Raw genomic sequence first — 22,839 nt, 5'->3', positions numbered from 1 at the left:
CCTTGGTTGGTTGACTGCTAATACTTTCAAAACTCTTTTCCTGTCTGCACTCTCGTAACCTTCAGGTTATTCCTATAGAATAGCATGGAGGGTGGTATTGCCGGCCAATATCCCTGAAGCTGGTACTATGTGTCAAGTATTCTAAATGTTTACACTGCATTTACTTACTGTGTCCTCACAATGATATCATTTACAAGGTAGTTCTGATGTTATCCCTGTTTTTGAGGTATGGAAAAAAAAGCAGAGAGGTTGGTTAAAGGACGTTTCCCAAGGCTGGCAGGGAGCCAGCATCATACCCAGAGAGTACAGCTGGAGAGCTGAGGTTGCCAGAAGCATTGAGATGGAAAGATGGGGGGCAGTGCCTAGAGCTTCTGGTTTCTTCATCCAGTCTGTGTAACGCTTGTCTCACCCCCACACCTCTGACCTCAGGTACAAGCGCCATGCCAGTCGGGAGGAGGCAGAGCTCGTTCAGCAGATGGGCACCAACATCAAGGAGCGGCAGAACGTCTTCTTTGACATGGAGGCCTACTTGCCCAAGAAGAATGGGTAGGAGCTGGGGACCTGCCCTCACACTCCCAACACCGTGTGCAGATGCCCAGGCCTGGAGTACCTGGTCTGCGTGCCTCTGACCTCCCTGCTGGGGGTTGAGGAGGAAACAAGGGCTGGAAAGAGAAGGAAGCTTCCCTACATGACCCTCCATGAACCCAGGAGGGGACCTCAGCCCCTCCGTGTAGCAGTAACATTCCTGGAAGGGCTTTTTCAAGGAACCAGACAAAGGATCTGGTTCCCAGCCTCTGCCATCTGCCTGATGTCACCTGGGGTCAGGAGGAAATGTGTTCTTTCAAGAGAACAAACATCCATTGAGGGCCCCTGTATGCCTGGCATTGTGCAGGGGGGCTCTCTTGACGTCAGTCATTTCACCCTCTACAGCCCGGTGAGTGAGATCCAGGAATCCCTGTTCTAAAGGTTCAGAGAAGTGGCTTTAGGAAGTATCTTGCCCAGGGGGCTCAGACTGGGTTAGGTTGAACCAGGATGTGAACACTGGACATTCTGACTCTAATGTTTGTGTTCTTTCCATTTTCCTCCTTCAGAGAAGTCCCATCTCCTTCCTCAAGTGACATCTCTGCCACCTTGTAAAGAGGGATCCTTATAGCATTGTATCATGACTTGACGTGGGTGGCTAAATGCATGTCCCAGGAAGCACCCTGACTTTCTTCATGGTTTGACCCAGCCCTGAGTCAGAGCCTTCTACCAGAGGCCTTCCTCTTGTCTTCTCCTTTTTGGCTGTATTTGGTTAAAAACTCCATGCTTTGGGTGGTGATAACTTTCTACAGAATGAAACAGCGTGACCTTCTTTTAAAGTCAGATTCACTCTTCCAGCTCCAGTCTCCCTAGTCCTCTGTCCAGCTTACATTAGTTAGGAATCCTTGGAATACAAATAACAGAAAACCCAACTTAAAGTTGCTTAATTAATAATAGGGCATTTATTGACACATTTAACTAAAAAGTCCAGGTGTAGCTCTAGGTAGGACTGCTGCTGCTGCTAAGTCACTTCAGTCGTGTCTGACTCTGTGCGACCCCATAGACAGCAGCCCAACAAGCTCCGCCCTTCCTGGGATTCTCCAGGCAAGAACACTGGAGTGGGTTGCCATTTCCTTCTCTAATGCATGAAAAATGAAAAGTGAAAGTGAAGTCGCTCAGTCGTGGCAGACTCTATGCGACCCCATAGACAGCAGCCTGCCAGGCTCCTCTGTCCATGGGATTTTCCAGGCAAGAGTGCTGGAGTGGGGTGCCATTGCCTTCTCTGTAGGTAGGACTGGATACTGTTAAACTGTGTCCCTATTTATTTATTTATTTTTACTCTGTTTTGCAGTGTGTGAATTTTATTCTCAGGCAGGCTTCCTCCACAAGCTGGCCCCAGCAGCTCTGGGTTTGCATCCTACCTGCTTAGCAAATCCAGCACAGAAAGCCTCTTTGTTCTGTAGGAGTTCTGGGAAAAGTCCTCTTATTGATTCTCATTGGCCTAGATTGCGTTCATGATCACGGTTGACCCAATCAGAAGGTTGCACCGCTTTGATTGGGGGAACCTGGGTCATGTGCCTTACCCTAGAGCCTAGGGGCAAAAGTGATTCTCTGAAGGGAAATTATACTGCCCTTCCAGGAGGTAGGGACTATATGCTAGGTGAGAAAAATAGATGGTTTTCTGACACCTCTGCTCTAGGTGCACAAGACTGGAAATCTACCTAGATTTTGCCCATAGCTGGAAGAAGGCTTTTCTGTTCCCTTTTCTCCTCTCAAACTTCTGTGCATCCTTCAAAGCTCAGTTCACATGTTACTACCTCAGTGAAGTCTTTCTAAACCCCTCTCTCCCTCTGTGGAATTAACTTGTCTTCCCCTGAGATCTCCTAACCCTTTATTTTCACCTTTATAATTAGCATGTTAGGGGCTTCCCAGGTGGCTCAGTGGTAAAGAATCCTGCCAGTGCAGGACCAGCAGGAGACACTGGGTTGGAAGGATCCCCTGGAAAAGGAAATGGCTCCCTACTCCAGTATTCTTGCCTGGGAAATCCCACGGGCAGAGAAGCCTTGGGGGGCTACAGTCCATGGGGTTGCAAAGAGTCGGACGTGACTGAGCATGCACGTACATAACATGTTAGAGTACAGGCTGTTGTAACAGAAGCATCATGGCACAGTGGCTCAAACATGCGAGGCTTTTGTCTCTCACACATAACAGTTCAGAGGTGAGTGGGCCAAGAATGTTGGGCTCCTGAGGTCACCTAGGAACTTGGTCCTTGCTGCTTACTTACTACTTACCACTTCTTTAGGAGTTCTTCTCATCTGCATGGCCAACGCTGGGTCACACCATCGCATTCTCAGCAAGCAGGAAAGAGTCAGGCTGTGGAGGGCAATCAGATCCCATTTTACAAAAATGTTTGCCATTTCCTCGTGAAGCCAAACACATACATACCATACGACCCAGAAATTCCACTCCTGGGTGTATATACACTCAGTGGAAATGAGTGCTGAACGTTCACAACAAGGAAGCCAGACATAAAAGGCCACATATCACAGGAGCCTGTTTACACGAAATGTCAAGAATAGACAAATCCACAGAAACAGAAAGTAGATTAGTGGTTGCCAGGGGCTGAAGGAGTGAATGCTAGTGGGTAAGGACTTTCTTCTTGGGGTGTTGAACTTTCATGTTCTGGGATTAGGTGACACTGATGTTTGCACAATGTTGTAAATATACTTGAAGCCATTAAATTGTATAATTTGTTTTTAATGTAAACATTTTTTATGAGCTCACATTATTATTTTATTTATTTTTTAGATGAGGTAGACATAGCAATTTGATATTTCTGTACAGTACAAAATAATCACCACTAAGCTGTATGCTTTATTTTTTATTTTATTTTTTAAAATATTTAGCTGCAAGGGAGGCTGGGAAACATGGTCTGTAAGCCAGCTAAAATGGGGAGAGATGGGTTATCATGATGGTCCTGACAGTTGCCATGTTCTCTAGTTAATCATTTTCATTCTCATATGATGTGAGGACTTTACCGTTGAGCTTAGCACCTTGTTTTCTAATATCTGGTGCTCAGTGCCATGCTTATTGTGCATGCGTGCTCAGTCGCTCAGTCATGTCTGACTCTGTAGCCCAACGCGCTCCTCTGTCCATGGGATTTCCCAGGCAAGAATACTGGAGTAGGTGGCCGTTGCCTCTTCCAGGGGATCTTCCTGACCCAGGGATTGAGCCCACGTTTCCTGTATTGACATCGGGTTCTTGACCACTGGGCCACCGGGGAAGCCCTTGCCATGCTTATTAAGTTTGCATATTTTTGGTTGGGGCCCACTCCTGGGGTTTTTGGCGCGGTGGCCCTCACAGGTCTTTCCTTTCAGGCTCTACTTGAATCTGGTTCTCGGTAATGTGAATGTGACCCTTCTCAGCAACCAGGCCAAGTGAGTATCCCAGGCACCCCTCCACCTGACTTTATGGAATCCTGGCATTTTGCTCTTTCGGCTCGAGAGAGATGGGACCAAGCTAGTTTTTGCATTAAAAAAAAAAATGTTCACAGCTGGGACTCTGGCTTTTGGTCTTTCCGACGGTCTCTTCCTTAGTATGTAGACCACCTGGGGGAGGTTTCCTTCCTTCCTTTCACAGAGTCAGTACGTGGTGTGGACTGGACTGCCAGTTTCCCATGAGAAATGGGCCCCCTGTCACATTCCACGCCTTATCACACACATTCCTCCTGGGACGTAGGCAGTCCTGGCTACCCCAAATGTATCCCATTTCCAGGGAAAATGGAGCTGTGGCTTTTCCACTACTGTAGGTAGTTGAGGAGGAGACCCTTTCTCAGCTCCCTGCCCATCACGGGCTCAAAACCTTAAACCCAGGAGTCCAGGGACAAAGAAGGCTTTGCACACTGGCCCTCTTTCCCTATCGATCATCACCATTAATTCGAAATCTCTCCCTTAGTTTGATCTAGCAGGCCAGGGATCCGGTGGGGTGATGGGTTATAGTGATGTGACCTTTCCTGGGGGTGTCTATCGCTGCAGATTTGCCTACAAGGATGAGTATGAGAAGTTCAAGCTCTACCTGACCATCATCCTGCTCCTGGGTGCTGTGGCGTGTCGATTTTTCCTTCACTACAGGTGATGGGGTGTGTCGGTGTGTGTGCAGGAGTGAGGGAGGAGGGCCATCAGAGAAGGATCCAGGGTTTCTCTTGCATCTCCTCGTTTGGTGTGATAAGGTATAGGGTAGAGAATGACCATTTCTTATAGGAAATAGTTCTGTCTGCCTTACAGCCATCCAACAAATATCTGCTGAATGGTTGCTAAAGAGGCCTTATAATGTAGTAGTTAAGAAAGAGCCCAGTGTGGTCCATCCATACAATGGAATATTATTTGGCCACAAAAAGGACTGAAGTACTGACACGTGCTATAACATGGATGAAGCCTGAAAACATGGTGCTGAGTGAAAGAGCCCAGAGGCAGAAGGCCACTCACTGTATGCTACCATTCATATAAAATGTCCAGAACAGGCAGACTCTAGAGACAGAAAACAGATCAGTGGTTGCCAGGGGGTGGTGGGGAGGCAAATAGGGAGTGACTGCTAAGGGCCACAGGATTTTTTTTTTTTTTGGAGTGGTGAGAATGTTCTGGAATTAGATAGTGATGATGAATGCACAACTCGGTGAATATACTGAAAACACACTGGCTTGTATCCTTGAAAAGGGTGAATTTTATGGTATGTGAATTGTATCTCAGTTACAGAAGTAAAGGTGGTAGCGGGTAGGATGGGGAGCAAAAAAGAGGAAGGAAGGAAAGAAAAAGAGATAGACCACAGACTTCTTGGGTTTGAATCCTGCCTTCGAGACCTACTGGCTGTCAGATGGGCAGGTTGCCTCTGGGTGCCTGAGTCTCCCTCGCTGTAAAATGAGGGTGACACCAGACCCTGCCTCGCTGGGAGGTTGTGACAGTTGGGTGCATTAACACTGCACGTGGCTGTGCCCAGCGCCTGGCACCCAGTGGCACGGTCGAGAGGGTCAGCTGCTCCATTTGAGTGGGACAAGGGAGGTGAGCCGAAGCCTCAATCCCCCAGGGGGTTTTGTTTCCCCCTGCTCTGGTCCCGGGTTTCCTGCCCTGAGGGAAGGCAGCCAAGCGTGGCTTGGGCATTTGGCCCACGTGTCAAGGGTTTATTTCCTGGCAGGTGCTTGGCTGGGAGTCCAGTTGCTGGGCTGCCCACTTGAGTGTCCAAACAAAGGTTCTTTCAGGCCCTGAGCCTGTTCTTGCCTGCTGCCGTGGGCCGGGGCAGCTTCCCTGGAGGGCAGAGGCTGCTCATGTCAGTCATGCCCACTCACGTGCCCCCAGAAAGGGGGCAGAAGTTCTTGACGTGCAACCAGATTTCCTGGTGCTCGGACTTCTGGGGCCCTCAGAGGACAAACCTGTGGTGTGCGGTTGAGTGCTGAGGCTCACTGAGGGCCTGGCATCACCGTGTCTCCCATCCCTTTCTGTATTCATTCCCTGGGGCTGTCGTAACAAGGCACCACAAGCTGGGTGGCTTAGAACAACAGAAGTGTATTTTCTCATAGTTGTGGAGGCCAGAAATCTGAAATCAAGGTTGGAATCATGGTTGGCAGGACCACTCATTCTAAAGACTAGAGGAGGAGCCTTCCTTGCCTCTCCCAGCCACTGGTAGTGGCTGGCCATCCTTGGCATTCCCTTGCCTTAAGGCTGTTTCACTCTAGTCTGTCGTTATATGGCCCTCTGCCCTGCGGCCCTGTATCTCTCTCCTGGTCTTCTTATAGGGACATAGTCCTTGGGTTTAGGGTCCAGCCTAACCCATTATCTCCTCATCTTCACTAATTATATTTACAAAGACCCTGTTTCCAAATCAAGTCATATTCTGAGGTTCTGGGTGGATTTGAATTTGAGCAGGGGGGAACACTGTTTAGCTGACTACACCTTCAATGGCTTAAAAAAGGCCGAGAGTGGGGAGCTGGATGGGCAGCACATCTCTGAACCTCAGTTTCCTTATCTGTAAAATGGGAAGTTGTTCAGTCGCTAAGTCGTGTCCGACCCTTTGAGACCCTGTGGACTGCAGCACACCAGGCTTCCTTGTCCTTTACTATCTCCTGGAGTTTGCTCAAACTCATGTCCATCGCGTCAGTGATGCCATCCTGCCGGGGTCCAGCCCCAGCTGATCCAGGGTATTCGAAGGAGAGACGGTGTAGGCGAGGGTCAGGAAACAACTGCTTAATGAAACGTTAAGTAAGGATATAAAGAGTAATAGAATGAGGATAGCTCAGTAGGAAAATTCAGTGGAGAAAAGAGGCTGAGTAGCTTGGTTTACGCGGGAGACCAATAAAACTTCAAGACAAGAAGTTTGCACCACTTACGTAGGCCGCAGGCGTCCTTCCGTTCTCCTGAAGGAGAGGAGACACTGAGGCCTCCCCGGTCGGATCTTAGAAGCCCAGGCATAATTAGCAAGCATGGCGGGTTCCGCGCTCCAGATGGAGACTCAGCCAGAATTTGAAAGAGAGAGTGACATGGGGAGACCGAGTTTCGGTGAACAAGGCCCGCACTTTTTTTTCCAAAGTAGTTTTATACCTTAAGTTGTGCATAGAGGATAATGGGGGAAGGGGTGGAGTCATGCAAGGACAGCAGTTCCTGGTCCTAATCGAAGCCAGGCTTTCAAACTTATCATATGCAAAAATTCAGGTGAATTACATCATCTTCTGGCCCGGAGGCCTGTTAACATTTTAAGAAACTTATTTTTCTCTAAAGGTGATTATTCCAAAGTCAGGCACCAGCCTCCCAAAAAGCATTGGACAAAGCTGCATTTTACATTTCTATACACCCATTATATCAATCAATACACTGCCAAGGACACAGTAGGTAAGGAGTATGGAGACTTAGCAGCAAACATTGGCCCAACAAGTGAAAAACCCTTCACCAATACAATTTCTAATCAATCTTTTAACTACTCAAAGGAATCTGTGTTTAGGCAGTTTAGAACATCTCCTGCCTCTCACAGTTGGAAGGCTCTGAACAATCACATGTGGCCGGAAAAACCTATTCAGGCAGGCTAGAGGATTTCCAAAGGAGTTTGTAGGTTGAAACACTGTCACACCCAGGAATTATTAACTGGAGCTGTAAGCTAACTCTTTTTTCAGAGAGAGGTAGTGGGGGACAGCCCCCATAAAGTCAGAGGTGTAGGTGAAAGCACAAAGCAGAAAGTAGGCAGACTCTGGTTTTGGGGGTAGATGCTTGAGAATTTCCAGGGGGACTCCTGAGGCTCGATCCCACCTTTGCGTATGCCGAGCCTCCTTCCTCATGACCTTTGCCACAGGCGGAGTGCCTCACGCTGGCTCCCAGCAGTGATAGAATTCTAGTTGAGCTATTCCAGATCCTGAAAGATGATGCTGTGGAAAGTGCTGCACTCAATATGCAATATGCCAGCTCCCGGCACCATCCAACCATCTCATCCTCTGATGCTCCCTTCTCTGTTTGCCCTCAGTCTTTCCCAGCTCCATTGCTCAACCTCATGTCCATTGAGTCAGTGATGGCATTCAACCATCTCATCCTCTGACACCCCCTTCTCCTCTTGCCCTCAATCTTTCCCAGCATCAGGATGTTTTCCAATGAGTCAGCTCTTCACATCAGGTGGCCAGAGTATTGGAGTTTCAGCATCAGTCCTTCCAATGAATATTCAGGGTTGGTTTCCTTTAGGAGTGACTGGTTTGATCTCAAGGGAGTCTCAAGAGTCTTTACCAGCACCAGAATTCAAAAGCATCAATTCTTCGGTGCTCAGCCTTCTTTATGGTCCAACTCTCACATCTGAACATGACTACTGGAAAAACCATAGCTTTGACTAGACGGACCTTTGTTGGCAAAGTGACGTCTCTGCTTTTTAATACACCGTCTAGGTTTGTCATAGCTTTTCTTCCAAGGAGCAAGCGTCTTTGAATTTCAGAAATGGGAAATAATACTGTCTTTGTTTGGGTTTCCCCAGAAGAAATCCCCCAAGAAAAGCATTTGAGTGCCAATAATTTTTTCAGGAGGTGATCCCAGGAAACACTGGTAGGGGAATGGAAGTGAGACAAGTAGGGTTATCCTGTGGGAACCTGGAGTTCAGTGCTGCTGGGGAGTAGGGGGCAGCAAAGGACGGGCCGCAGTTATTCCCCCTTGAGGGAGTGGGTGGCATTTATCCTCCAACTGCTGTCAGTTTAGAGACGCTTGACTCTCAGAGTATTGCAACCTGTAGCATTTATGCTATAATTGTCTACAAAATTAAAAATGGAACAATGTAAGTGAGCATAATAGATACAATTATCCATTTCCACAGCCAAATTTAGTTATTACCAGCACTCAGGAAGGCACATTTCCGTATATTGAACTTTCAAGGCCCTACTCAAATGCCATCCCTTCTTTGGGGACTTTCTTGTCCTGGTTTGCTGTTCAGCTGTGTGTGTGCCGGGGGTGGAGGTGGGCGGGGGGACAGCTGTCCCTGGTTTCTCATGTCTGTACCCCTCCCTGGGGCTGTTTCTCTATGCCAGGGTGACAGATGAAGTCTTTAACTTCCTGCTCGTATGGTATTACTGCACCCTGACAATTCGGGAGAGCATTCTTATCAGCAACGGCTCGAGGTAACAGGGGCCCAGCTTTGCGGGGCGGTGTGGGGGAGCCAGAGGGAAATCTGTCGTGGAGGTGAGAGCTGCCACCCTCACCTTGCACCCCCTTCCTCCGTGTGGGGTGGGGGTGTTCATGACTGTTGAGAACCAGGGAGGAGGAAAACGGTGTCTGCTGCTGCAGCTTCACTTGCAATGGTCAGTCTCTTGCTTACAAGAAACCCTAACTCAAATAAATGAGTTTAGCACAATAGGAAATTTATTTTCTCACATCAAGGAATGGGTCCATTAGTGCTGAGTTCAGGTAAGGCTTAATCCAGGTGTTCAGACAGTGTCATCAGGACCCAGTTTCTATCTCTCAACCATACCTTCTACTGTGTTCTTTTGGTCTCAGGTTCCAGGTAGGAGCACCCAGCAGCTCCAGGCTCACATCTTCATTTCTAGCATTCCCAGCAAAATAAGGCACATTCCTGTCTCCCAGGAGTCTCACTGGCTCCTGTTGGTACTCACTGATTATCTCTGAGCCAGTCGCTGTGGCCAGAGACTGCACTGCTGTGATTGGCTGGTTGTGAGCCTTGTGCCCACCCCCAGGGCTGTCAACCAGCACCTCAAAGCTGAGTGTCAGGAGAGGAATGGTTCCCTGGAGGAAAGTGAATGGTCACCAGAAGGTTGAATGGATTCTGGTGAGAAAAGTGGAAGGTCCCCGAGAGAGAGATTAGAGTATCAGGACTGAGTTAAGACCCACGACTTGCCACTTGTAGGACCCATTTCCCATAGGTCTGATGCCTTTCGAGGGTGTCCATTTGAACCCCTGCATACCATTCTTGGCCCTGTTTTTCCTGAAACAAAAAGTAACAACCTCTCGACCCTCCCCACTTCCTTCTTCCTGGAGGCTGGTAAGGAACGGCCAGGAGCTGTGTATTTAAGATTGGGGTGTTTGCCAAACCCCCAAATAATTTGCTACCTTCTCACTTCTCTGCCAGTGGTCTCTCATGGCATATCCCTGCCCCGCCGGGCCTTACCCTGACCATAGAGCTGAGAGGTAAGAACCAGGGAAGAACAGCTATTCTTAGGTATGCAGCCCTGTAGCATGTAGCCCTTTAGAAAAGATCAGTGTTTCTCAAAACGCACTCATCCTTTACCATGTCCAGCATCACCTGGATGATAGTTTTTTCACGATTTAAATCCACCGTCTTTTTGTTTCTCTTTTTAATTAAATAAATGTGAATTTATTTTAAAAGGAAACTTTTATTTTACCACCATACGTGGAAAACCAGCATCAATTGCAGGAAAGAGGAAATAGTGTAAAAATAGAATTTCATTTTCATTGTCTAGTTTATTGAAGTCAATGATTCCTGCTTCCTGAAGGCTCTGAGCCTGAGGCTTGCTATCTCTCTTACGTGTGTGTACATGTGTTAAAAGGGAGATGAGCAGATCTCTATGTATGTATGTATGTGTTAATTGCTCAGTCGTGTCCAACTCTTTGTGACTCCATGGACTACAGCCCACCAGGCTCCTCTGTCATGGCATTCTCCAGGCAAGAATACTGGAGTGGGTTGCCATTCCCTTCTCCAGGGAATCTTCCCAATCCAGGGATTGAACCTGGGTCTCCTGCATTGCGGGCAGATTCTTTACCATCTGAGCCACGTGGGAAGCCCAAGAGCAAGGGATTTTGTAAATTAAAGATGTCCTGGCATTTAACCTAGACTGTCTCCCTGACTTAATCAGGAGAATGGAAAGAACAGGACTGATGGCTTCTCACCACGTGATTCAGTATCATCTAGTGTTACACTCAGATACCATCTAAAACTTGATGATACATGCCCCATGCTTTGGGAAACACTGAAGTCGAAAATCCTACCAAATCAATAACATTTGTAGTTTTCCTTAATTTTAGAGATTGTATCTTCCTGCTTTGGGGCATGGTTGGAGGGGACCCAGGGTAGTACATAGTGGAGAAATGGGCCCAGGGCAATGGGCCAAGCTTTCTTGTTACTAATTCTCTTCATGCTCCCCTGGGCTTGGTGTCGGGAGTTTCCTCCTCCTGATGGACTCATATTAAGAATGTTCAGGGGCATGCTACATCTCTAACAGTCACTAGCACTTTAATAAGGGTTACTCTTGTCCCTTTTTTCTTGTATGACAGACTGTGGGTGGGGGGTTCCCTGAGAGAAGGGAACAGGTCTGAGTCGAGGTCCCTATAAGTGTGGAGCACACCCAGAAAACAGGGAAGAGGACTAAAGGGGGAAAGTAGGATTCCAGAGCCACCTCACTTGCCTGACACCTTAGTGGGGCCTTCTCTGGGGCCTCCCTAGGGCTTGTGCTCTGATGGGACAACAGGAAGGGCTGTCACTGAGCTGGTAATGCAAAGCTTTGTGTGTGGTCCAATCTGTCCCCGACCTGCCATTTATTACACATTTATTTTATGTATTTTACATTTTATTTTATTTTGCTGTGCCACGAAGCATGTGGGATCTTAGTTCCTTGACCAGGGATCAAACCTGTGCCCCCTGCAGTGAAAGTGCGGAGTCCTAACCACTGGACTACCAAGAAGTCCGCATTACACTTTCATGAGCAACTTCTAAGTACCAGACACTGAGTAGGGAGGGACTCCAAGATAGCTACCACGTGGAGCCTTTTGGGAGCACTCATAGGGGTTCTTTAGAAGACCATTCATGGCAAGTATGCTTCAGAAAGGTCAAGTTGCTTCAGGAATCACACTCCTCTAGGCCTGCCTCCCCAGTCTGGCCTTCGGCACAGATTCAGATGTGTTGGTGGTGGGGACCGTGGGGTGAGCGGGGTGGGCCTGTACGGATGTCTTATTTTCTGGAATGACTACAGGAGTTGTGGTCAACTTGTGGGAGAGGAAGGCATGGCAGGTGGACCAAAGTTGGGAGATTAAAACTTTGTGACTCGTCCTCAACGTCTGTTGAATAGTTAGCCTCCATCCTCCCCCACTCCTTCTCAGAGCAGATTTTTCTCTTGAGGGTGGGCATGGGAGATGCCCGTGAGGTTTCCCCTCACACTTGGCCCTTATTAGGGAATAGCTAAGAAACCAGTTCAAGAATGCACAGTGAGGAGGAGGCAGGGGTCCAGTTTGAGATGAAGGCTGCATTTCTCTGAAGTGTCCCACGGCCAGCTCTGGAGCTCACAGTGGGTACCCAGTGAGTGCCCCAGAGTCTGTGTAGAAATGAACTGAACCCAAGCTCTGTAGTGAAGGAAGTTCATTGGGGTCATCTTGGTGTTGGAGAGACAGCTGAACCTGAGCCAGATAGACTTCCTGGAGGCTTGCTGCCCAGTTTTGGTCTGATTGAACCTCTTTTATCCTGTTTCCAGTTGCATCCAAGACCTGAATTAGGGGTGTGTTGGGGGGAAGCAAGCTTTGAGAGGTGGGTGTGTAGGGGGAACGCCCACATCATGGCATGGAGCCACCCGTGGTTTGTGTCTGATGTTTCCCATGTGAGATGTAGCTCCATAGCTTAGAGCCATAAGTAAGTCAGCTTCCCTTCCAGACTTTGCAAATGATGGAAAACCACCTGATAGAAGTAAACATGAAAGAGTATTTATTGGAGCATATAAATAGTTCAGGGAGGTCCAGAGCGCTCAAACAATGTTAATTTAACCGGCCTCCTCCTCCCTTTTCCTTTCCTGCTACCTCCTGCCCTGGCTCCCAGCAGCCCAGACCAGCACCCCACAGGGATCAGCAGTCCCAGAGGAAAGAGCATCTTTCCTCTACTGGTCCAGGGGCAGTAGGGTCTTGAGACAGACTTCTAATTGGCCAGGCTCAGGTCACATGCTCATCCCTGAACCAATCACTGTGCTGGAGTGATTTGGCATCTCCATTGGCTGACTCTGGGTCATGTGCTCAGTTATCTTCGCTCCACCACCCAGACTGACTGGGGCGGTGAGGTAGTTCCCCCAAGGAAAGACAAAGGGAGAAGCGGAAGAGGGAGTGATTAACAGACAGACAAAACAGCAGATGTCCTCTGCAGTAGTTCCGGGATAGAATGAATAGTGAATCAGAAATCACGTTGCCTTTTCTGGCAAGCCAGCCCACCAGTGCCCAGAACGAATGGGTTTTTGTAAGGGCCTTTCCTAGGATACAGAGGGGTGGGGTGGCAGAGGAGAGAGGGAGCCTTGGTGTAGAAGCCATTCCCTGAGCTGTCCAGATGACCCGAAGCTCAAAGCCAGAGAGAACCAGAGGTTGACTAGTGACTGGTACCTGGATCTTATGCTAAGGTGTCCTGAAGGGAGCTCTCCAGGCACAATCCCCAGATATTAGAACATGCTGTTCGTACTACATTCAGGCTATGCAGTGTGCCGGCCTTCCTAGCGGACCTACTGTCTGCTCATTTAAAAGGCCACAAGCTCCTGCAGGCTTCGTTTCTGGGGCAAAACGGACCCTAGAGATAGACTGCTGAAGGGTGAAGGTCTCTTTCTGGAGCAGTGCAAATGTCCTAAAACTGACTGTGGTCATGTTTGCCCAGCTCTGTGAGTACACTGACTCATATACTTTAAATGGGTGAATGGTATGCTGTCTGACTGACATCACAATAAAACTGTTATATAAATACACACACACACTGGTACGTGCGCAGCACCAGTCCAGAGCCCTGGGGTATGCAGACGGACAACGGGGCTGGCGAATGCACGCTGGGAAAGAGGACATTTTTAGCCTCTCCCAATGCCACTGAGCTGTGTTTATTGGTGGCGTCTGTCAGCGCTGGGCTGTGGGCACAGTGAACTGTGAAATTAGAAGCTGCTGCTTAGCCAGGCTTGCTGCCGAGAGCCTGTGTCTGGCTCCGGCCCTTCCTGGACAGGGAGGGGGTATTTCTCTGGGGACCTTTGGTAGGTAGGACAGAGAACGGGGGCTTGCCAGGCCTCCAGGGCTTGCAGAGACGTGTTGGTTGCTCTTCAAGATGAAGGTCTAAGGATGGGGCCCGTTATCTTTTCGGTCAGAAACCAAGGTTCCTCAGAGACCCTGACAGGCAGGGCAGGGACACGGGGAAGGGAGATTGGGAAGCAGGAAGTGGACAGATGTCCCATCCCATCCCGTGAATTCATGTGGCACCTGTGTCAGTCTCCTGTGCAGTTTGTCCTGGTGGCATCTATACCAGCTGCACTTCCTGGACATCACTTTTTTCATTTCAGCATTTATTGAGTACCTACTGTTTACCAGGTGCTATTAGTGCTAGGAATAAAAAGCCTCCTAAAACCTTGTTTCTCCTCATAACCACTCAAGCATCCACAGGCTATTGCCCAAACACCTAATTTATGACCAGACATTTTTTGTGGCTGTATCGTGTGGCACGTGGGATCTTAGTTCCTGACCAGGGATTAAACCCGAAGTCCTTGCGTTGGAAGTGTGGAGTCTTAACCCCTAGGCTGCCAGGGAAGTCTCTTTCATTTATTTTCTTCTTTCTTTCTTTCTCTTCCTTTCTCCTTTCTCCTTCCCTTCCTTCCTTCCTTCCTTCCCAGAACTACTGAAGGGCTTCCCAGATGGCTCAGTGGTAAAGAATCTGCCTGCCACTGCAGGACACACAAGAGATAAGGATTCAGTCCCTGGGTCGGGAAGACCCCCTGGAGAAGGAAATGGCAACCCACTCCAGTACTCTTGCCTGGGAAATCCCATGGACAGAGGAGCCTGGTGGGCTACAGTTCATGGGGTCACAGAGATTCAGACAGGACCAAGTGACTGAGCACACACACACTCATTGAAGGGCTGCGAAGAGAAGAGAGGAGTAAGATGCTGTCCCTACCCTTACAATGTTTATGTCCAGGTTGGAAGGTCTTCAGACAACTCAAATCCACTTATTAGGACAGTGCAAATGAAAGCCTTAACGACACACCGATTTTCACATAATAAGATTGGGAGAAATTTTAAAATTAGGTATTCCGTGTTGGTGAGGGTTTGGGGAACTCGATAGTCTCTACTGCTGATGGGAGGGTAAATTGGGAATTGCTGTTTTGGAAGGTAATTTGAGAAATAACCACGCACGTGCCCTCTGAGCTAGCCATCCTGCATACTTACTTCCTGGTAGCCGCCGTGGAGAAATGGCGTCACGGCACGGGACTTCCACGGGCTGTACGGCAGCATGACGGCTGACTGACAGTTCGGGAATGGCTGAGTCGACTACGGCAGAGCAGGCACATCCTGAGATGCCGTGTCACGTCTAAGAAGTCAGTGGCAGGTCTGTAGATACAGGCCTGGAGTCAAGACAAGGAAGCAAGTCGCAGGATGATTTTAGTTCAAGTCTAAAAAAAAAAATTTTTTTTTTAATTTAATAAAAGGGACTTCTTGGAACTTTCCTGACAAAGACGCCATACTCCCAATGCAGGGGGCCCAGGTTTGGTCCTGGTCAGGGAACTAGATCCCACATGCCACAGCTAAGGTCCGATGCAGTGGAATAAATAAATAAATTTTAAAAGAGGGGACTTCCTTGTGGTCCAGTGGTTAAGACTCTGAGCATGCAATATAGGGGAACAGGGATTTGATCCCTGGTCGGGGAACTAAGGTCCCACATGCTACTTGGCTCGGCCCAAAACAATTTAAAGAAAGAAAAAAAAAACATCAGCTCATCCCCCAAACCAGCAGATCCTCAGGTGCCTCCATTTGGAGCCCATCTCCCCACTTGGCCCCCTCTCCAGTTATCTCCCAAGAGAGTGTTCTGGAAAGACAAAGGTTAACTGCTTCTCGCACATGGATGCTTCCCGTGTCCCAGTCCCTGGTATCCCAGGGTGCATTTGGCAAAGCAGATTGCTGCCTCCTCATGTTCTGATCACTGAGCTCCTGGAGGAGGCCTGGGGAGGCCAGCAGAGGCCTGAGACACACTCTGGGACCTTGAAGAATAAAGACTGCCTGTGACACTGGAGGGGGGGTGACAGCCAGGCTCCCTGCCCCTCTGTGGAGTGATAGCCCTGAGCCAGGGGAGCGCTGGGTTCTTCTTATTTATTTGGCTTCCCTGGGTCTTAGTTGCAGCCCGTGGGATCTTCAGTCTTCATTTTGCCGTGGGGCATCTTTAGTTGCAGCAGGCAAACTCTTAGCTGCACCACGTGGGATCTAGTTCCCTGACCAAGGATCCAACAGGAGCCCCCGGCTTTGGGAGCGAGGAATTGGCCATGGGACCACTAGGGAAGTACCAGAGCTGGATTCTGACCGCGGGGTCCCGGCAGCTTGTGGACTGGATGAGTGAAGTCCAGGGCTGGCGAGGGCCTGCTGTAGACAGAGGAACAGATGAGCCTGGGGCCTGGGGCCCCCAGAGAGCAGTTGTGTCTGGGATGGAGGGAGGCACTTCGTGTACAGCCTGTCGTTCCTCTGCGAATGTGGGGTTAACATAGCTAGCTACAGCTCTGTGTAAACGTGTGCGAGTGTTCTGTGTTTATTCAGCATGCTTGTTGAGCACCTGCTCTAAGCCAGGTGTCACGATACAGATGAACAGACAGTATCTCTGCTCTTTTGAGTGGGGAAGGGGGTTCAGAAACAAATGAGGAAAGAATGATAATTTTAGATAGTGATAAGCACCGTGAAGAAAATGAAGCAGGGTAACGTGATCCAGAGTGGGGCTGTCTAGCTGTTGCAGATAAGGGGGTCAGGGAAGGCCTCTTGGAGGAGGTGACAGTTGGTCCGCAAACTTGAATTTGGACCAGGAGCCAGGCCGGCCAAGATCTTGGAGCAGAGAGAACGGCAAGTATGAAGACCCCATTAGTCTGCTCAGGCTGCCATGACAAAGTATCACAGACTGCGGGACCTAAACAACAGAAATGTATTGTCTCGGTTCTGGAGGCTAGACGTTCAGGATCAGGGTGCTGACAGGTTTCCCCTGGGACCATGCCTTGGTGTGCAGAGGGCCACTGCATCCTCACAGGGCCTTTTCTCCGAGTGCATGCACTCCGCTCCAGTCTCTTCCTCTGCTTGTAAGGACACCGAGCCTATCGTATTAGGGCCCCACCCTTGTGACCTAATTTAACCTTAATTATCTCTTTAAAAGTCCTCTCTCCAAATATAGTCACATTTTAAGGTACTGGGGTTAGAGGTCTTCAACATAGGAATTTGAGGGGAACATCATTCAGCCCATCACAGGCCCTGAGGTAGCCATGGGCTTGGCGAGTTCAAAGAAAAGGCTACCTGGAGCTCCTGAGAGTAGGGGTGAGGAGGGGCAGAGAGGTGGGTCTTGGAGTGCTGGGGAGGTTAGGGAGGTGCCCGAGTGCCTCTCTGGGTCTCTCTGTGATTGTATATCTCATAGGACAGAGGGCAAAAGTCCTGGCTTGGGTACATTTCTTGCTCCAAGAAGCTGTCTCTGGGTTGTAGACCACTCTTCTCCCTCAACACAGGCTGGGAAGCTTGCCTTTCTCTCCCCTCCTGAGCTCTTTTCCTTCTCTTCTCTCAAGAATTAAAGGCTGGTGGGTGTCTCACCACTACGTGTCCACATTCCTGTCCGGAGTGATGCTGACCTGGTGAGTGTCTCCTGCTTGAGCCCAAGACCTCTGCTCACTCTCTGCAGGGAGCCGGTGGATGGGGACTGGCGGTGGGCCCAAGATGCAGGGGATTTGGGGGCTGACTTTTGGGCCGAGAAGTAAAAGTGTGAGCTTTACGAAGGGGCTGCAGGGCCACCTCAAGCCAACTGGGGACTCTTCCAAGGGCCACTGACGGTGGTCACAGGGAGCAGGTCTGGACAGAACAAGCACAGGGACAAGACTGTGACTGATGGAGGGAGGAGGAATGGCTGGGCATTTGGTCTTCGAGATGCCTACCCCAGCTCCCTTGGTTCTAGAATGTAATAAAGCAATGATGTAAATTACCTGGTCCAGCCCCAGGGACATGGTGATAAGGTAGAAACTGGGTTTAAAATCTTTTCTCTCTCTCTCTCTCTCTTTTGGTTGGAACAGAGATAGGACGGGGATGAACAAATGATTTCAGATTGGGGCTTCATCTTTGCTTTTCCTCCACTTCTCTGCAGGCCTAACGGACTAATTTATCAGAAGTTTCGCAATCAGTTTTTAGCGTTCTCCATTTTTCAGAGTGAGTGTCTCTTGCTCAGATTCTGGGGACGGGCACAGTGTGGCTTTCACTGGTGGAGGTTGTGTGAAGAGTGGAGGTTGTGTTTTTCTTGTGTGAAAGGAGTGGAAGGACTGGGGGAGGTCCCTGGTCGGGCAGGGAAGGGTCCCAGAAATCCAGAAGGAGCTGCCCGCCATCTCTCCCCACCACTCCATCAGCTCCATCCTGCCGTCCAGCCCCCAGCCCCTGGAGAGGAATGTCCACCCCCTGGAGCTCCAGTTGCTGCCTTTTTCTACCCTGGTTCAGAATCTGACCAGCTGTGCCCCTCAGGAGCTACGTGGTGTTGGGAGCATCAACTCTGTTTCTCTTAAAATAGACATTTATGTTCTTTTTCTTATTTAAGAATAGCTCCGGATTTGTACACAATGAGGGGTTAACTCTGAGGAACAGAGATTGGATGGTTAAAGACAGGGAGAGAGTTTTACTTTTTGCCAAGTACCTGTTTGTTCCCCTTGAGTTTTATGCTGAATACATCTTACCTATTCAAAAAAATACAATTTAATTTTTAAATAAAACCCTGCATACAAACATAAGCCAAGAAGGAAAATTATGTATAATTCCATCCTTAGGGTGTTAATAGATATATGTCCTTTCAAATATTTTCATTCATAAACACATATACACACCTATAATACTGTATTATGTATAATCTACAAACATAGGATTCTTCCACACAGCTTTTTTTTATAACCTAGTTTCTGTTCTTTTAACAGTTACGATGGGTATTTTTCCATGTCGACACGCAGAATTCTGCTTCCTCGTTTTTTGGGTTCAGACGTGTGGTGTGTGTGGTGTGGTGTGGTGTGGTGTGGCATGGCATGGCGTGGTCTGCCTCCTCGTTTTTTGGGTTCAGACGTGTGTGTGGGTGTGGGTGGGTGTGTGGGTGTGGTGTGGTGCTGTGTGGTGTGCTACGGTGCCGTGTGTGTTGGGGGTGGGAGGAGGTTGTACCCAGGCGCCCCTGGTCTCTGGGCAATGGAGACCTGCCGGCCTGCCTTGGAGGTGTTGCTGGGTCCCTTAGTCCCTGAGCTGGGCGCTGTGCTCCCCCTACAGGCTGTGTCCAGTTCCTGCAATATTATTACCAGAGAGGCTGCCTCTACCGACTGCGGGCCCTGGGGGAGAGGAATCACCTGGACCTCACTGTGGGTGAGTAGCCTGGCCTGGTCAGCGAGATGACAAGCACTGACCCTCTCTGTTCCCCCAGACTTTGCCCCATGTCCGTCACAGGGACCAGGTGCCGGTAAGAGCCTGACAGGACCTGCCACATGCAAAGCCAGGGCTTGCTGGCCTCATCCTAATTGCTTTTTGTAATTCATGGTGGATTCCATTGCAGTTGACAAACGCAAGGCCAGCTGTGTGCCAGGCCCTGGAGGCTAAGTGCCTGTAGCCTATCCTTTTTAAATGTCTATTTTTTTTCCCTATGTTTTATGACATACATAATGTTAGTCTAGTCTAGTGTTTTTACACTTGTGCAATTTATGTGTTCTTAACTTGAACTCATCGGGGTGGGTGCTGCATCAGGAAAACTCAGAGACCCTTCCTTTAAACTTTCAGGGGAAAGTGTTGTTAATAAAAAATCTTCTGTTTTTTGAAGTGGTCATTTCCATTGAATTACTCTGCACAGTAGGCCCTATTTTGTCAAGACTCGATTGAAATGAAGCATGCCAAAGCCAGTTACGAAATGTAAAATCCTGTGCAAATTATGAAAAACCAAAAACCATACTAGTGCTGGTATGCCAGCGTCCTGTAAGAGTGGTCAGCCCACTTGGGTCACAGGGACGTGAGGTGTGAGGGCCACCAGGCCTGGCGGCAGGTATTCCACGTGTTCCCTGGGTTATTTTCCAAGTTAGCACTCACCCACCTGGAGGAGGTCAACCCGCCTGATCGCAGAGTGACGGGCAGGGCCGGGCCACCTCACCCAGGCCCTTCACTCCCTCCTTCCTCTCCACAGAAGGATTTCAGTCTTGGATGTGGCGAGGCCTCACCTTCCTTCTGCCCTTCCTGTTCTGTGGCCATGTGAGTCCCCCTGGAGTTTGTGGGTACCCCCTCTCAGGAATAGAAGGTCCTAAGGCTGCTCTCTCTCTCACCAACCATCTGTGAGCTGGGGCCCTCGGGGTCCTGTGGCTGGGATGACCCCTGGGTCCAGGGAGGCCAAAGGCAGGAGCGGGAATTGGCCCTGGGCACCCGCATGCCCCACCCCAGGCTGGGTGCCCCATTTTCATTTGAAGGGGGTTGTCAGTGTCTCAAGGGCAGTTTACAGCAGAAGCTGGGGGGCTTGCCCCTGCCCCCTGGGCTTTCCCACCTGGGTCTCAAGGGGACTCAGGTGAGCTGAGCAGTTCCTGCTTCCCCTCTCTAGTTCTGGCAGCTCTACAATGCCGTCACATTGTTTGAGCTCTCCAGCCATGAGGAATGCAGAGAATGGCAGGTATGGTGCTCGCACGTGTGTGTGTGTTATATGTGTGTATGTGTGTCCTGGGGCCACTTGGAAAGAATTCCTTCCCTGCCCCACCCCCTGCTCTGTGGGGACCTGCAGTAGAGAGCTCACTGCTCTGGGGGCCTAGGAGACTGGGGCAGGAAATCTGGGGGTCCCTTGGAGCCCCTCAGAGGTCTGAGAAACACCAAGGAGGGCGCTGGGGATAGGAGGCAAGGGGGGAGCCCCCTAGGACACTGCCTGACCCCGAGGACTCACACCTCTCACCCAGCTGGCTCAGATCCCTGCCTTCCGCTGGCAAACCTTGAAGTTCTCAGGGAGCTTGTGCTTAGGGGTTCTGAGGTCCCAGGGGGCACTGGTGTGTGTGTGGGGTTTGGGGGGGCCAGTCATTTCAACAAGGAGAGCTGACCTGAGCGGGCCTCTGCCTTCTCTCCCTTCTGTTCTCTGCCTGCCTCCCCCACCCTGGGGCGCCCCCTCCTATGCACCACCCCCCAGGTGTTTGTGTTGGCGCTGACGTTCCTCGTCCTCTTCCTCGGCAACTTCCTGACCACACTCAAAGTCGTGCACACCAAACTCCAGCAGAACAGAAGCAAGGCCAAGAAGCCGTGAGCCACGGGGCCGGCGCTCCTCGAGACCCCGGACTTTGAGACTGCAGGGGATCCCAGGCGGCGTCCTTGCTGCCCATCTCCTCCCCAATAGCGCCAGTGACCACTGGCAGCGGTGACCTCAGGGGCCAGTGCATCACTGGGAGCAGGGCCAAGGCCCGGTCCCTGGCTGGACAAGAGGAATGTGACCCCAGCCTGTCGGCGCAGTATTAGCCGGCCCCAGCCTCCCTATTTATGACATATTTAATATTGCCTGCCCCCTTCCCTAGAATCTGCTGCCCTCCTTCCCCTGCTACTCTCTCGAGACTGGGTCAGTCTTCCTGGGAGCGGGCGGGGGGAACTAAGCCTCAGGGACCCCCTCTGTTCCCCATCCTATCACTGAGCCCCTCAGGTTTGGGCTTCAGACGTGCCTCACTGGGGGTGGGTTTCGGCTGATCTGCTAGTTACTGAGTCCCTGGTGGGTGGAAGGAAGCCTCTCGGTGTCCTGCGGAGTCTCCCTCCCCGGGCACTGCTTCTGCTGTAAGCTCCCGGCGGCCTCCAGGGTGTTTCAGCTCTCAGAGAACCACTGTCCGTCTGTGCCTCCTGCTCCTTGTGCTTCCTGAGTCTCCCTGCTTGCTGGCCGCTAGGGCTTGGCCTGAGGCAGGGGAGTTTTCTGAGGGTCACCACCAGAGGGCACCCCTGCACTGTTTGGTTGGTTTGAGGGCGTGTTTCCCTCCCACCCTCCGCCCACAAAGTTTGGGTCCACTCTTGTGGGAGGGGTGCTTCCTGACCGCCACTCCTCAGCCCACCTTCCCAGATTCATGCAGTAACTCAGGGAGTGGGGACAAGACTCAGCCCTGGTTGGGACTTCAGCCAGCATGGAGGTCACCCGTGCTCCGGACTTCTCCCCTTCACCTCAGAGGTTCTGGAATGTGGGGGGAGGACGGGCGAGTCTGAGCAGGCTCGCTTTGTGGAGGTCACCCTCTGGAGGTCATGGCAGGTCTGCTGGTCACCTCACATTAGGTTCTCTATCTATGAAGAAGCCAAAAGGTTTGGTTGCATTTTCTGCATCTTCTCGTATGGGCTTCAGCTGCCCTTAACAACTTACCTAGAAATCTCTGTTGGCCAGAATTCACAGATGGTGTCTGTAGTCATGCTCTGGCCCTCGAAGGAGTTTAAGTTTTCAAAATATGGTATTTCCCCTCCCTCCAGTAAGATCCCACATGAAAAATCCAGATTTCTACTTTCCCTAGAGAGATGGAAAGACCTAGAAACATTCCCATAGAGCAGCATTTGGCTGGGCTGAGCTGCCTTGTCTAGGGTGGGGGCTTGCTTTCTAGTTTGCCCCACCACTTCTTTCATCCCTACCCTACTTCACTCATTTGGGTCTCCCATCTGGCCCTTTAGGAACTTGGGTTTGCCCCAGACTAGGAGTTGGCAAACTTTTTCTGTAAAGAGCCAGATGGCAAATATTTTAGGCTTTGAGGGCCAGATGGTCTGTGTCACACGAGTCTGCCGTTGGAGGGCAAAGGCAGCCAATGTATAAATGAATGGGAGTGGCTGTGTTTCAATAAAAGTTTATTTACAAAAATAGGCAGTGGCCAGATTTGGCCAATAGACTGTAGTTTGTGGACCTCCTCTG

General features: G+C 50.1%; 1 protein-coding gene across 5 annotated transcripts in view; it reads left to right on the top strand.

The window, feature by feature from the left end:
• Nucleotides 1-22,788, top strand: part of TMEM120B (transmembrane protein 120B) — a 44,846-nt gene extending 22,058 nt beyond the window's left edge. The window contains exons 3-13 of one of the 5 annotated variants that reach the window (XM_055550601.1): nt 430-546; nt 3,900-3,959; nt 4,557-4,652; nt 9,059-9,148; nt 17,519-17,584; nt 18,088-18,149; nt 18,899-18,967; nt 19,236-19,328; nt 20,134-20,198; nt 20,539-20,607; nt 21,109-22,788. In XM_055550601.1, the coding sequence (XP_055406576.1) occupies nt 430-546; nt 3,900-3,959; nt 4,557-4,652; nt 9,059-9,148; nt 17,519-17,584; nt 18,088-18,149; nt 18,899-18,967; nt 19,236-19,328; nt 20,134-20,198; nt 20,539-20,607; nt 21,109-21,222 (901 nt within the window). In that variant the 3' untranslated portion in view covers nt 21,223-22,788. Of the gene's footprint in view, nt 1-429; nt 547-3,899; nt 3,960-4,556; nt 4,653-9,058; nt 9,149-17,461; nt 17,585-18,087; nt 18,150-18,898; nt 18,968-19,235; nt 19,329-20,133; nt 20,199-20,538; nt 20,608-21,108 lie in introns of all 5 variants that reach the window. The other 4 variants (XM_055550600.1, XM_055550602.1, XM_055550603.1 and 1 more) reach the window with 4 other exon arrangements.
• Nucleotides 22,789-22,839: the final 51 nt, after the last annotated feature.

This window comes from Bubalus kerabau, chromosome 16, assembly GCF_029407905.1.
Source record: "Bubalus kerabau isolate K-KA32 ecotype Philippines breed swamp buffalo chromosome 16, PCC_UOA_SB_1v2, whole genome shotgun sequence".
NCBI lineage: Eukaryota > Metazoa > Chordata > Mammalia > Artiodactyla > Bovidae > Bubalus > Bubalus kerabau.
This window is presented reverse-complemented; position numbering and strand designations above follow the sequence as displayed.